At 37.0% G+C, this 14,238-nt stretch overlaps 1 protein-coding gene across 10 annotated transcripts in view; it reads left to right on the top strand.

The window, feature by feature from the left end:
* LOC131676570 (nucleolysin TIAR) overlaps positions 1-10,793 on the top strand; it is a 557,873-nt gene extending 547,080 nt beyond the window's left edge. For all 10 annotated transcript variants that reach the window (XM_058955695.1, XM_058955691.1, XM_058955698.1 and 7 more), the window contains 4 exons: positions 5,303-5,495; positions 5,561-5,884; positions 5,954-6,101; positions 6,627-10,793. In XM_058955695.1, the coding sequence (XP_058811678.1) occupies positions 5,303-5,495; positions 5,561-5,884; positions 5,954-6,101; positions 6,627-6,668 (707 nt within the window). In that variant the 3' untranslated portion in view covers positions 6,669-10,793. The remainder of the gene's footprint in view (positions 1-5,302; positions 5,496-5,560; positions 5,885-5,953; positions 6,102-6,626) is intronic.
* Positions 10,794-14,238: the final 3,445 nt, after the last annotated feature.

Below are 14,238 nucleotides of genomic sequence, written 5' to 3'. Positions count from 1 at the left end.
GCAATCGAATTTTTCGATTGTCAAATTTTCTATATAGACAGCTCGACAAATGCAAAGCCTACTATTAGCAGAGACCAGTGAAATTCTCTAAAAGCAGATAACCAAACATTTTGAAAGCGAAAAATTATCATCAAAGTCAATTGGACGTAATCAACAACATAAATTTTGTAACCTCGTAAACCGTCCGATTCGATACGTTGCGACAATCCTTTGCCTGTCTTCAACTTGTCGATGTGGGACCGTATATATGTGCGTCTAAATGGGTGTGTGTGTGTTCAGTACGACCGGGTAACGATCTCAATGTGCCCATCCTGTCAAGCGATCCTATTTCAAGCGAAGTACGTTTTTTTTTGTTTTGTGTCGTTTCTCTGTCCCAAAACTATTCCTTTCTCCCCCAGTGAAGCTCTGGTTTGCTTTGTATGTGGTGTATCCCCACTACTCGCCCCACTTTACCCACCGGCAATCCCAATGAAGACGATCATGTGTGCACTTCATGCAAAATTCAGAAATACACATAAATCTTGTTGATGTAACCCCTCCCACCCTAGCGAAAGTAGATTGTTCTCGATTCTCATTTTACCGCTATCGGTCCCACGCTATCCTCAGCTGCTATTGCTACTACGTGTATGTGGACAACTATTCATCTGGGTAAAATTTCAGAATCCATATCCTTATGGTTAAATGCGAGTCTATCTCTTTTTCTCTGTCGTTTTGGACCTGTCTCCCAGCCATCCTGACCAAACAACGGGAAAAAAAAGTTCCTTCTCGTCTACCGACACTGTTGGCAAGCGGAAACGCTCGGCGGGGGAAAAAAGAAGCAGAAAAGCCCTTTTGCGTTGTTTGTGAAAATTTATTAGAAAAAATCAAGTGTTCCCCAGTTTCGAGTTTGATGCAATCGTTTTATTTGAACGCTGCCAGACACGAAAACTTCCCATTTCAAAGAGCCACCTCTCACTCACCTACCTAGGCTCATACGATGTTTTGGGATGGAGGCACCACCTCCAGTGCAAATTAATATTCACCTCTATAATCCTGTTTTCCTTGTTTTAAAACTATACAACTCCAATCTACTAGCTCATGTCTACCCTGAAAAATATATTTTCTCCAAAAACAAAAGCGAAAAACTAATTCTGACATTATTTATGTTACCCACGCCTTTTTGCAGTAGAGCTTTAATGCTTGAGTTGAATTCAACACACACATTCACAATAAAAGTTTCAAAAAAAAACTAGAAAAATCCGTAGACCTATTTACCTGCGCGCGGCCAGAATATGCTTTATGTAAGTTTACGGTGCATGTTACCGCTGAAATTAATTATAATTATTTTTCCTTCCACTATTTTTTTCTCTTCTTCTTCTGCTACCACTGCTAATAAAACGACTACTACTACTGCTACTACTACCAAAACCACCACAACCACTACTACTACCGCTACCAGTTCCATTATCATTTTCAATTCGAGTTTCCTTTGATTCACCTCCTCAACCTGCTTCCCCGTAACTTTCTGCCATTTACTCAATCTCATTTGCTGCTGGCTTTCTGTTTTGCCCCGGTCGATTGTCCTTTTTTTTGTTCAACCCAATTTTTAGACCAGATAATCAAATCAATTCGGTCTCTTCCTCTACCCCCAAAATAGTCTCGTTTGATTTACCCCCAACGTCCGTCTCGTTCTGTCCTTTTCACCTAAGCACTTTGTGATTTATTTTCCTGCTTTGTTTTTTTTTCAATCAACACTATTCAACGAGATTTTTTTTGAAATAGATGAAATTTTGCTGATGAACACGTCCACAATACGCTGTCGTCCTGTTTTTTTTTGGTTATTCAATTTGGTCGGTTTGAATCATGTCCCACACCGTCTGTCGGGTGTGTGTTTTTTCTTCCTTTGATTATCTAAATTCATTTTATATATTGTTACTTGTTAACGAAACCGACAGGCATCTACTGCTCACATGTAAATAGTTTTCAATTCCGTTCAGTATCTAGACCATTCCTCGATGTCTTGTTTCGTTGGTACATATAATGATGATCTGAACTATTTGGCAGTCTTTTTGGTGTGTCTGTGTGTGTTCATTTATTCCTCAACCCTTCTGTAATATAATATCGCATGAAACTTTTTGCTGTTGTGAATAAAATATTTCTTCAACGACGAAAATATGATAACAAGGGCAAGCGTGCCAAGAAACGTAAGGTCGTAATATATTTTGGAAAAAAATGACTTTCAAATTCAAAATAAGGTTTTTGTAAACTTCCTGTAACAGGAAGCTTAAAAGTACACGGGACCTTTAGACCAAGCAGTACACTTGTTCCTTTTGTTAACTATTAGTATTGAATCTAATAAATAATAAATAATATTGGTATTGAATTGAATTTTTAGAAACAATTCCGTTTGTGTACTCTTACAAACCTTTAATGTATTACATTTCATAAAAGATAGTAATTGGAATAAACCTTAAATTCAAAGTTTAATCTTATAAAATAATTTTCTCGATATCTCTGAATGTAATGGGTAAAATGATTGACATTAAAGCAGAGTACTTGAAATACTCCCCACTGAGCTAATATTAATTCGCATATCAAAGCAACAAATCAACAATAGATGCATTGCACATGGTGGTTGGCAAACTAGAGAATTTTATTAAAACAGAAGAAGAGTTCAGCTTTTCTCGATATAGAAGGAGCTTTTGGTTATGAACCGTGAAGTAACTACCACGTTTGGAAACACGACACTGACTATGAAAACAAATAAGGGATGCCCTCGAGGCGGAATTCTATCGCCCTTATTGTCGTCAGTAGTTGTAGACGAGCTATTGAAATCATTAACTGAAATTGGATACAATGTGAGTTGATTTGCAGATAATTTTGTACACCTCGTGAAAATGTGGAATTAAACTTGACTTCAAAGTGGTGTAAAAATGAGGACCGGAACATAAATTCCTCCAAATCAATCATAATCCCATTTACTCGAAAAAAGGAAATATTTCATATTAACACTTTTGCTTAACGGAACAGTAATTGAAATGTCTTCTGAGGTAAAGTATCTGGGATTAATACTAGATAAAAAACTAGAATTGGAAGGCTCATATTGTGTCAAATATAAGGAAACGAACTAGCGCTAGTTTGGTGACCTAAAACAGAAGAGATTTCAACTGAGAAAAGCTAGGTTAACTTCAAATGCGTGCTTGTGGAGCGCTAACCGATGCCATGTGAAGTTATACCATCGAAAGCTTAGATTAAACAAGCTTACAAACGGTACATGCCACGTCTGCGAATATGATAGTGAAACATCAGAGCATCATCTCTACCAATGCAGTACATTGATACAATGCAGACTAAGAATTCTCGGAGAAGGAACACTCGAGCGTTTTGGTATTTGGACTGCAAGTCCCGAACAGGTAATAATCTTCATACGAAGTGGAGTACCTAACTGGAAAGAGTGTGTATCTCAATAACGACAATCACTCATCAATAGTGATAGTACACTCTCACCTGGGTTCGATTCCCAACCCCGCACGCAGCGTTAGAAATTTTTCCAAAAGAGATTTCTCTATCCCTTAAAGAGGCGAATGACCCTATGGTTTGAAACCTCTATAATCGAAAAAAGATAGTATACTTAGATTAAGGAGGGGGCATACCACAACAGATCTAAACACTGGTCGCCGTCTCCTACAAAAAAAATTCAAAAATTATGACTCATCAACGTGAATGGATCAGCACGGAGAATTTCGAAAGTGGTACGACAAGAAAACATTCATACACAGCTGCGTTTCGGCTTCGCCTCATCAGAAACCGACACTAACTTATTGTCGGAATAGATTAGCGCCGGCTTGACGCAAATCCCTTAAAACTAAAACACACTTTGTGTTTCAATCGAACGACTGAACGTGATGTCCCGTTCGAGCCGAAGTTCTGTTTATGCCGATGAGACACAGTGAAGCCGAAACTTGTCTTCGCTTAGCAGGCCTGTGCGAAAGCACTATGCTATATTTGTTGGTTTTACCAACAAATTGTCACCCTAGTGAGAAATTTTGGTTTTTACCAAATATTCCTCCTTACGGTGAAATATAACATAGTGAAGAAAATATTAGTTGGGGCGAGAATAACGTAGATGGTAAACCGATTGCCTTGTATGCAGTTCGATTTAAAATCCCACACATAGGGTTAAAGATTGTTATAACCCGATAAAAGAAAAAAAGAATAACCATAGTTTAAAAAATAACAAGAAATAAAAACTGCTTTCACCGACTAGGGAAAAACAGCGAAAGAGGAAGCGAGAAACTTCGTTTATCAAACAGACTGTACTAATTGCAAGGGCTCATACATTGGCATGACAACAAAAAAACTGAAAAACTCACAACGGTTTATAAAAAATTTGATCCATATTTTCGACAAAAATTTGGTTTTAAACCGTTTTCAAAATAGAAAATGTTCAATGTCTTTGGAAAACACAGTTTTGAGATAAACGCGCATAAAAATGTGTACGCGTGTACTAGCTCGTGAATATTTGTCTTGATAGAATATTTTGATTCTATACATTTTAATAGATATTGTGTGTGCATTACGCATAGAAAATAAAAGATTGTTCAATAGTCACAACCGCGCATAATGCCCAAAAAGCTTTAAAATAGCCTTACATACAAAACATATAAAACCATATTTACTCGAACCTATTAGTAGCAATAAGCACAATCATTTCAGCATGTAAGAAAATTTATCATGTCATCGTAGCTCTATGTTCCCGTTTATATTTTATTTCCGCGTGCACAAAGATGCTAGTCTTGCAGATATCTGAAATTGTGTGAAAAAATGGGAAACCTAATGTTTGGATGTGTTATAAATTTACTCTTTTTCGGCGAAGCTAAACAACTTATTGAGGTGTTGCAATACTTATTAACGCTTTCATCGTTCAAACCAACACTTCACCAAACAAATACTACTAAATATATAGGAAGATCAATACAAACTTATGGCTTGTTTTCTCCGACATTTTGCTTACCAGCGAAAAAAAAATCCTGAAACTGTACAAATTTCGTCTCGATTTTAGAACTTCCCCTTATAGAATGAACCATACAAAATATTTGTTCTTTTTGGCAGTGAATCATCCTGTCCACAAAAAAAACATATTTTGTATGGTCATAGACATACATTTTTCTTCTTCAGAAATAATTTTTTGCTACCGACAATTTTTCTCTCTCAATTTTCATTATTCCGATCAGAAGCTTTACCTACTCATCTCAGAGCATACAAGGTTGAATAACAAACCCTATTATTTTTGTTTTTTTTTGCGACCGTTCGCATATTACAGTAAACGCCAAACCACTTACCTTCGACGAAGTGTACAATCAAAGTAGCCCGACCAACTGCACCGTTTACTGCGGCGGTGTCGGCGGTACCCTAGCTGGCGGACTCAGTGAGGAAATCCTGCAGAAGACTTTCTCCCCATTCGGAACCATTCAGGAGATTCGTGTCTTCAAGGATAAGGGTTATGCGTTTGTAAGGTAAGGTCGGCAGAAAAAGACACTCACATGCGAAAGAGTTTTAATTTTATTACCAAAACTTTCAGATTTTCAACTAAGGAAGCAGCAACCCATGCTATCGTTGCTGTTCACAACTCGGAAATCAATGCCCAAACGGTCAAGTGCTCCTGGGGCAAGGAAAGTGGTGACCCGAACAATGCTCCCTCCCTGGCCAGTCAAGCCTTGAGTCAGGCCGGTTTTCCATTTAACACAGCCTACGGACAGCAGGTGGCCGGTTATTGGTATCCACCGGCACCGACCTATCCCACTACGCCAGCACCGACTGCTGCTCCACTGCAGGGTCAGTTCCTCCAGGGTATGCAGGGTTATACCTATGGACAGTTTGCTGGCTATCAGCAGGGTTATATGGGGTAGGTTTCAATGATCTTTTATTTCGATGATTTGAGTGAAATATATTATTTCTTTTTCTTTTTGTACAGAATGGGCATGCAACTGCCTGGAGCCTGGCCCGGTGTACCAACTCAGGCCCAGATCCCTGCCACTGCTCAACAGCTCGCACAAGCCGGAGTCGGTGGAGCCCTTCCACAGACAGCCGGAGTAGTTGCCTATCCGATGCAACAATTTCAGGTGAGACTACTTGATTTAAAACTTACCAGTAACTAGCACAATCGCACCTTACAATTTGAATTGTTTTTGTTCAAAAGCAAACGCAATGATTTTGCTTTGAGAATTGTTTTGATGGTCATTGGTTTTTTATGCAAATCCCTCCTTCCTACCCATCCAAAAAGTTGTTTTGTTGATTTGCACCTTCTCACTAATTTACCAGCGAAAAATTCTTTTCGCATCCAAGTAGGCTTTTTTTCATTCGATCTTATGGCATATTCGTTTTTGACAGTGCACTACACCGGTGTAGTCGGTGCTACACTCATTCAAACTTGGGTGTAATCAGTCTATCTCTTTCTTTGCACTACACCGGTGTAGCATCAAGAAAAAACGAAAACGCCATTAGTTATTTGATGTGCACCAACCATCATAAAATCAAAATTTGATCCACGGGAAAGCAGAGAGTTAATCTTTTTCTTCTTTTGTGTATATCCATCTCGCTTTCTCTCTCTGTGTTTTGTCTCGTTCTCTCGTCGTGTTTATTTACAGTTAGCTGACGATGAATGGCTAGCGCCAAGCCTACTGGTGTAGCTCCCTTGATGGCCATCGTCACTGTGTGGCTGTGTGCCACAGCACAAGTAGAGCTCCTTCCCGTCTGTACCCTTCTTCCATCTAGCACCACTACCGCCACCACTACCACAACCATCACCACACAACTATCGCCAATCAATCGTCCATGAAAATGAATTCGTACACAGCGAAAGCTTCACTTGAAGAAGACGCCGGTATGTGTGTGTGTTGATACTTTCGGTTCGTGGTGTAGAGGAATTCCGCTGTCGTTCGTGGTGCGAGCAAAAATGTAGCATGCAAATCATAGATGAAAGAAAAACAAATGTTGAAGTATTATACATACAGACATGCATTGAAAGTAAAATTGTGGTATTTCTACCAAAGAAGAAAAAAGAACAAAAAAAAACAACCCAAGGGTATATATATTATGATATTAATGGTAAGACACACACACAGACATTTAGATAGTAACAATGAAAGCAGTAGCGATAGTGATGTTTGTATATAACTACAAAGTAAAGAAAAGTTAAATTAAACATACTTACAAAGCAAAACAGTAAATGATATCATTCTTAGCCAGGGGTGAGTAGTAGACATGTAAAGGGTGAAGCAAATTAGAAAGTTAATAAATAACACATGCACATGCAGCTCTAAATCGTCCAAATGCAAAATGGGGGAAGTGAACGGAAGGAGTATTACTGTGTTTTGAACGATAGCGTTCCGCTGGTCGGTAGACAGTGGGCCCCGTAGTTACCTAGCAGCATAATCAAAGCAAACCGTTGGATTACCAAACTAAGTTGCCATGGTTGGTTCTATTGAGAAAAGTTTTTAAACTCCTCCCAGGACAGTAATCAAGATTGAAGTATTAATCCGCTGATTTCAAATTTCGAGTCACTCTATTTTCGAAGGTTTTTAATGGCGTTTTGTATGTAATCAGAACGTGTCGCGTTATTTACAGTTTGACTCAGAATCTCAAAAGGTCAAAACAGTGCAATACACCGTATTCGAAAACAATCAGTTTCTACATTTTTTTTTGTATTACGTTTTTGCCAATCAAGACAACCAGACATAGGACACATTGCGATACCAATTTTCACCTTTAACCAAATAAAACAACAACAAAATCGTTTGATTAAAACCTAAGCTTGACCTACTCACATACATAGAAAAAAAAATACACTTCTATAATACACTCTTATACATATACAACCAAAAAAGCAACATAGATAGGAATTATTTTAAACGAATACTTGTGAGAATAAAACAAAATACAAATTTACCAGACAAACGGGGAAGCAAATCAGTTTGATCCCTCTATTTCTAGTCGAACAGACAAACACACACACACATAGACACAATAGCTGATGAGGATTGTTCATAGCTAAACCAAGTATGTTATTTTTAATAATAAAAAATGGGCCCCTAGATTCCCAGCTAAAAAAAAGTTAGTGAATAGACAAGTATTAATAAAACTGAAGAAACAAGCAAAACTAAATATTGAAAGAAATGTGAAGCAAATCAAGTTTAATCAACACAACATTAAACACACTCACACATAAAACCACGAAGCAATTACCTAGAGGAAAGAAAAAAAGTGAAACAATTAAATCTAAAGGAAGCAAAACAACCAAACATATGTTTGAAGCATATAGTAACTTGAATTACAAATATTGTGAAGTAAAAGTATATAACTTTGAAAACAACCATGACGGTAAACCCCAAGCTAACCTAGTAGTCAATGAAAACTTAACCAAGTAGGCGGTAAACGCACATGATTTTAGTGTTTCTTTCGTTGAACCCGTTTGTTATACACTTGCGACCTAGAAAAAAGCAACGGTGAGATGATTGATTTTAAGTTTCGTCAAATTGTTAGAGACCACCCTGCTCTGCCTCCCCTCTTATTCCCAAGTTCATCCCCCTCCCTTAATTGGGTTGTTAGTACGTTCTTCAGCTTTTTACTCGCGGAAAAAATGTGATAGAAGAACAACGGTTCGCGGTGTGTAATAGTGGTGACACTAGTAGCGGACTAGCCGTCGTAGTAGTAATTGACAAACTGTCACTTTTTTTGGTTCTGTCAATTTTGACAGGCGAACCGTTCCTTGGTTTACAAGTCGTTTTGTATGTTTAAAGTTGCTAACCAGAGTAGATCGTTATTTCCCATTCCTTTTCCCACGCTCTCATCCAGCTAAACTCCCTCGAAAGCCAAGTATCATTCTATACCTGAAACTTGTACATCTCTGTAGTTTATCGAAAATGCGAATCTACCCAATCAAAACGAATCGAAACAAACAGTTGGCGGTGGAATACGGAATCGGTAGGAGCAATTGACTTTTTTTCTCTTCGTTTTCAGTAGGTTTTGTGTAGAAACAACATGAGACAGAAACAAGAACAAGAAATTACGATCGAAGCAAACCATGCAAACAAGTCTTCTAGTAGAACTACCCTCTGACTTTAGTAAAAAGAGAGCGAAGAAATAAACTATTGAAAATCACTCCCAGATTTTTTGAAAGGAGGCAACCATATCTTATATATACATAACGGAAACAATGCGACGGAAACGGTTGAATAAATAAACCAACCGCTGGATCTGTAAGTAGGTGAAACTTTATTATTTTAAATCGAACGTCCTTTCATTAACTATACAAACGAAAGTGTGACAATTACGACTAGACTAACGGAGTGCGGAACAGTTTTTGTGACATTCGGTTCCTGCGGAGAAATTTTCAGATGCGTTGATACTACAACCAATTAGATACAAAAAAACCAAGCAGCAAATGACGCGCACACTAGCACTCACACTTACACACAGTTTGAATGATAACGGAAGTAATACCTTTTTAGGCAGAGTAATCGCAGCAGGCTGGGCTAATATAGGTCAGCTGGTTGGAAACAGAATAGCATTATAGGGACAGAGGTGCAATTGAACCGTAGTAGGCGAGCTACAATATTTCAAAAAATTATTTTTGTACCTCTTTCCCGCGTTCGTTGGCATGATTGTTTACAACGGTAGAATTTGTTTTTTGATTTGTTCATATTTTTTATTTTTAAAGTCATATTTCCGTTCGTCAAGTGATCTAGTACAGAAAAAAAAATCCTCGTCATGGTGGGAACGAGGACACAGTGAGTAAATTAATTATGGACTAAAAATTTTGGTACATTTTTCACTTCAATCTTAGTTTTTTTTCGGTGACACCATTTTGATTCGAATATCCGGTTTCCACAAATTCCGGACACTATCGACATTAGCATCCAAATATATTAACAATTAAAGAATGAATGAAAACGAGTAGTAGGCTGGAAAAAAGTGTCAAGACAACGTTTTTCTTCGTGTCCACCATGTTTGTCAATATTATATTTGCGCGTTGCAGTGATTTGGTGAGTTGAATGAATTGATAGGCTTCAGAATCTACTGAATCTTGGGAAGAATGATTCATTTTTCTCAACAATGATGGTCGGAAATTTAAATCATCAGTAAAATAGTGTTCATTATTTAATATACGGAAGGGAATTTGGCAGTCACTGAAGAAATCATTTTGTTCGATTCGAGGAAAATCGACAAATGAAATTCTCAGAGGAAAATGAACTTAGAAATTATTAATAGCGTGTCTGGAATTTGAACCAAACTGTGAATCAAGTTGAAGCAAAGCGAAACCTACACGATTGCTTTTTTGGTGTATACATTTTTCTGTTCCGCCTAGAAGTGGTCCTGAACAGGTATTGGATTATGTTTTTTTTTTAAATTTTACCCTGGGTAATCAGGAAGATGAAATTGAAGAGTGCTTCTACGGGTCCCAGGTTAGACTGAGTATAACCCCAGCAGGCTGGTTCCAAATCGACATGAGATCTGTTAACAGCCTCATCATTTTCTCTCCCTTCTTTTTTCACTCGCAAACAGTGTAAGCGTACCTATTTTCTTTACGCCCAGTCCAATCAAAAATGTAAATATGATCAAAAAACAGAAGCAGTACTAAAACAATTAAACAAACAATACACAGAATAATCAAAGTAATTTAAAATTAAAGCAAATCAAAAATATAACAATGAAAAGCGGCAACAATGAGTCAAAAACACACACATACACATACACGTAAGTTACAAGTTTCGGTTGTGACTGCGTCAACCTCCTGGAAAGATATTTAGGAAAAACGTAAATCAAATTTATTTATTCCACAACTGAAAATCAAAGCGAACTATGATAAGAACCAGAGTAAGTTGCACAAACTTTTTTTTGTTAATTTGTGTGAAAAAATCGGAATTTAGAAGCCACTGTCTTAAGTTGAATTTTCGAAACACTCAAATCTAGTGAAGGCAAGCATGGAAAGCATAATAATAATGGCAATCGAGAACCGTTGTTGTACAGCAATGATCTCAACAAAATATTTAGAAATCGACAGCAAAAATAATCAATCAACATACTCAGAATTGATTTTCAGCAATAAAACAGCAAATGCAAGAACGTAACGAGATAACGGAGGAAACTATGTAGAACATATATTGCATCCTTACATGAAAGCAATTGCTGCAAAATATTGTCAAAGTAATGTTCGATTTTGTATTCCTGTTACTGTCCCCTGTTTTCCGAACGTGTTATGTTTTGATTGGTTTTTTTATCTAGGAAAAATACTAATGGCAAAAAGTGAACGAAAACTAAAACTTACATTTAAAAGAAAAACATAACACACACTCACACTTACTATCCTGTGATTTTAGCTGAAATTAGTGCAAAAAAAAAATGAAAAAAAATGTTGGCTGTTGACTATTTCTTGTTTTTAGTTTTTCTTGATATTTTGTTTCATATCGGGACCTTTGGGTTTTGGAATTCTGACCAGTCTAGATTCAAAATCTACTCCCTAATGTTTTCCGTGTTTACGTTTATCGAAATGGGTTGATGCCTCCCGTTTTATTTTTGTTTGTGGTTCCGTCGTTCGTTCGGACTCCAATTTTTTCGTTGGGTCTGGTCTAGTTTGTTCCATACTAATTGAGGCAATTATCATTGATGGAACAAATTGTGGATACATATTTTTAATGAAATTATATTAAAACGAAGAGTAAGGAAAAAAACATATATTAGTAAAATGAGTATATTTATAGTGTTATACTTGAAATAACAACATAACTGATATGGAAATATAAATTTATTATATATACATTAAACAAGAAAAGGTAAATAATCTATATAATGAAAAATAATATATGAATTGAATGTAAGGCATTTTTTACCAGAAAACAAAACAAGAAAAAAGACAAAACCAATATATATACACAACACACATATAAACTATATATTACGAGCATGGAAGAGCATAGAAGGTTGGCGGCAAATATGCAAAATAACGAAATAAAAGTTAAATAAACAAAAAAAAAACAAAATGAGAATAAGTAAAGGAATTATATACAAGCATGAATTGATTATTTTGACGAAAGCAAAAACCAAAAAAAAACATACTATATTTATAACTAAGATATAAGTAAACAACCAAGTACAGTTAAACGAGACCATAGTCAATAGCATGCAATTATAGCAGACGAAAAGAAAATCACTCACAAGACAGCAAAACACACACATTGGAAAGCAGTGAAAAGCAAACCCTTTCCGCAGTTGTGGTGGGCGATCGCTTTTTTTTTGTTATTTTACTGTCGCCACGCTCGTTTCCTCAAACCCAAAAAAGCCACCCCGTTCGCCCACTCCCATGTGGATCCGGCTCCATGACACTTTTGTTTTAGTTCTATCGGAAACGGTCCGAAACTATACGCAACAGCCACTCCAAAATATCTTAAAAGAAACTAGCGAGTAATAGAGGCATGAGAATTAAACACAGAACAGAAATAATGACATAAGTGGAGAAAAATATTACAACATATGCACAGTATAGATGTAGAAGCACCAAACAACAATGATTAAGCAAAACAATTGTTATAAACAAAATGGAAAAAGAAACGAAAATTGAATTTAAGGCGAATCTATAAGAAATAAACATAACTAAAACGAGCACAGCATAAATTCGACAAAGAAGGAGAAGAAAAAAACGATTTTTCCCCAACAATACCAAAAATGCATTGAAACAACAGCAGAGAAAACGACATGGAGGAAATAAAAACAAAACAGAACAAAATCTCTATGTTTCGTATGCTGTGGTTTATGGTTAGGTGTTTTGTTTCATCTTTTCTTCCGAGAAGACCACAGAGAAAACCGGCGGTGACAGTTTTTAAAGAAAGACAAACTTCCCACAGAGAGAAGCGTGAGCAGACAATTGGTGGAAGGTACCACAGAATCGAATCGAAAAGTGTTTCGCTAACAGGTTACCAAATTTTTTTTCTCAAATAAAAGAACGATTTTTTACCCTTTTTGATAAAATTTGATAGTAAAACAAAATGGTAACATAAACCGAAAAAGTAGCCGGAACGAATGCAAACCGAACACTAAGACATGAATTGGAAACAACGTAAAAACGAGTACATAAGAGGAAAAATCGTTGAAAACATGAGTGAAAAATTTACAGTTTTTACTATTATTTATTCGAAACGAGCGAGAAAAGAAAAATATGTCGAAGAAGAAACAAAAGATAAAACACACCGCCACTGAAAGCCACGTGCTCTGTATGATTTGAATCGAATATATTGGGTATAATCGAGCAGCAAGATAAGCAAAGTATGTGAAAACTAAACAATAGAAAGTTAAGAGGCAGACGAAGTAGAGGAAGAAAATATTCACGATACAATTATTGTAACAGAGAAGCAAGAAGAACAAAGGAAGCAGACAAAAATATATTAGTAATAACGTTATATATGAAAAGACAAATTATCAATAAACATGGTAAACAAAAAAGGGAACCAATATTAATCTACGTGCTTCGATGACAACCGTCCTTCACGAACACGAACCCAGCCTACTATTTCAGTGGACCATCGCGTCGTTTGTCTCGTTCGCTATTAGTTAATATTGTTATGGTCGACCCGTCCATCGTCGTTCGCAGGTATGTTTTCATAGAAGCAAGCGCAAAACGGGGCCATAAATATGGGGTGGGTGAGGTGTAGCCAGAAAAGGGTATACCAGGAGTCGTAGGACGATGGCCATCAGGTAGAGAAAGGTGTTGTCATCAATGATTTAACTCGGATAACCACATACCATCGTTTCAGGGAGGGCCATCTACGGCGCGTCGAAAAATGTGTTAAGTATCAATTATGGGGTTGGAGGGGACGTTATTGTAAATTATTGCACTCGGCGGTTTTGTTTCATTGGTACGCAGAAATAGGGGTGAAGGTGGTGAAGTGGGGTTTGGAAGCAAATTGTGAAATACCGTTATTGCGCTCGATTTCCGAGTAAATGGTGCAGGTGGAGGAAGAAAAGTACGAAAATTGCCAAATTTGAATTGTCGTTTGGTATGTTCTGCTTAGTCTTCTAAACGTTCGTCCGGCTGAATTTATACCAGGTTGCTCGTACTGGAGAAGCAAACAGTATCGTGTTGATCTCGGTTAACAGGTGCGTTTTTTTTCTGTTCGGTAATCCAGGAAAATCGCAACCAGTGCAGCAACCCTTTTGTAATCCACTCATCTGGTTTCGAATAAAAATTTAAACAACCAGTCGAAGCAA

The sequence above is a fragment of the Topomyia yanbarensis genome, chromosome 1, assembly GCF_030247195.1.
Source record: "Topomyia yanbarensis strain Yona2022 chromosome 1, ASM3024719v1, whole genome shotgun sequence".
NCBI classification, from domain to species: Eukaryota; Metazoa; Arthropoda; class Insecta; order Diptera; family Culicidae; genus Topomyia; species Topomyia yanbarensis.
The sequence above is the reverse complement of the archived record's forward strand: the minus strand, read 5'-3'. Positions and strand labels throughout refer to the sequence as shown.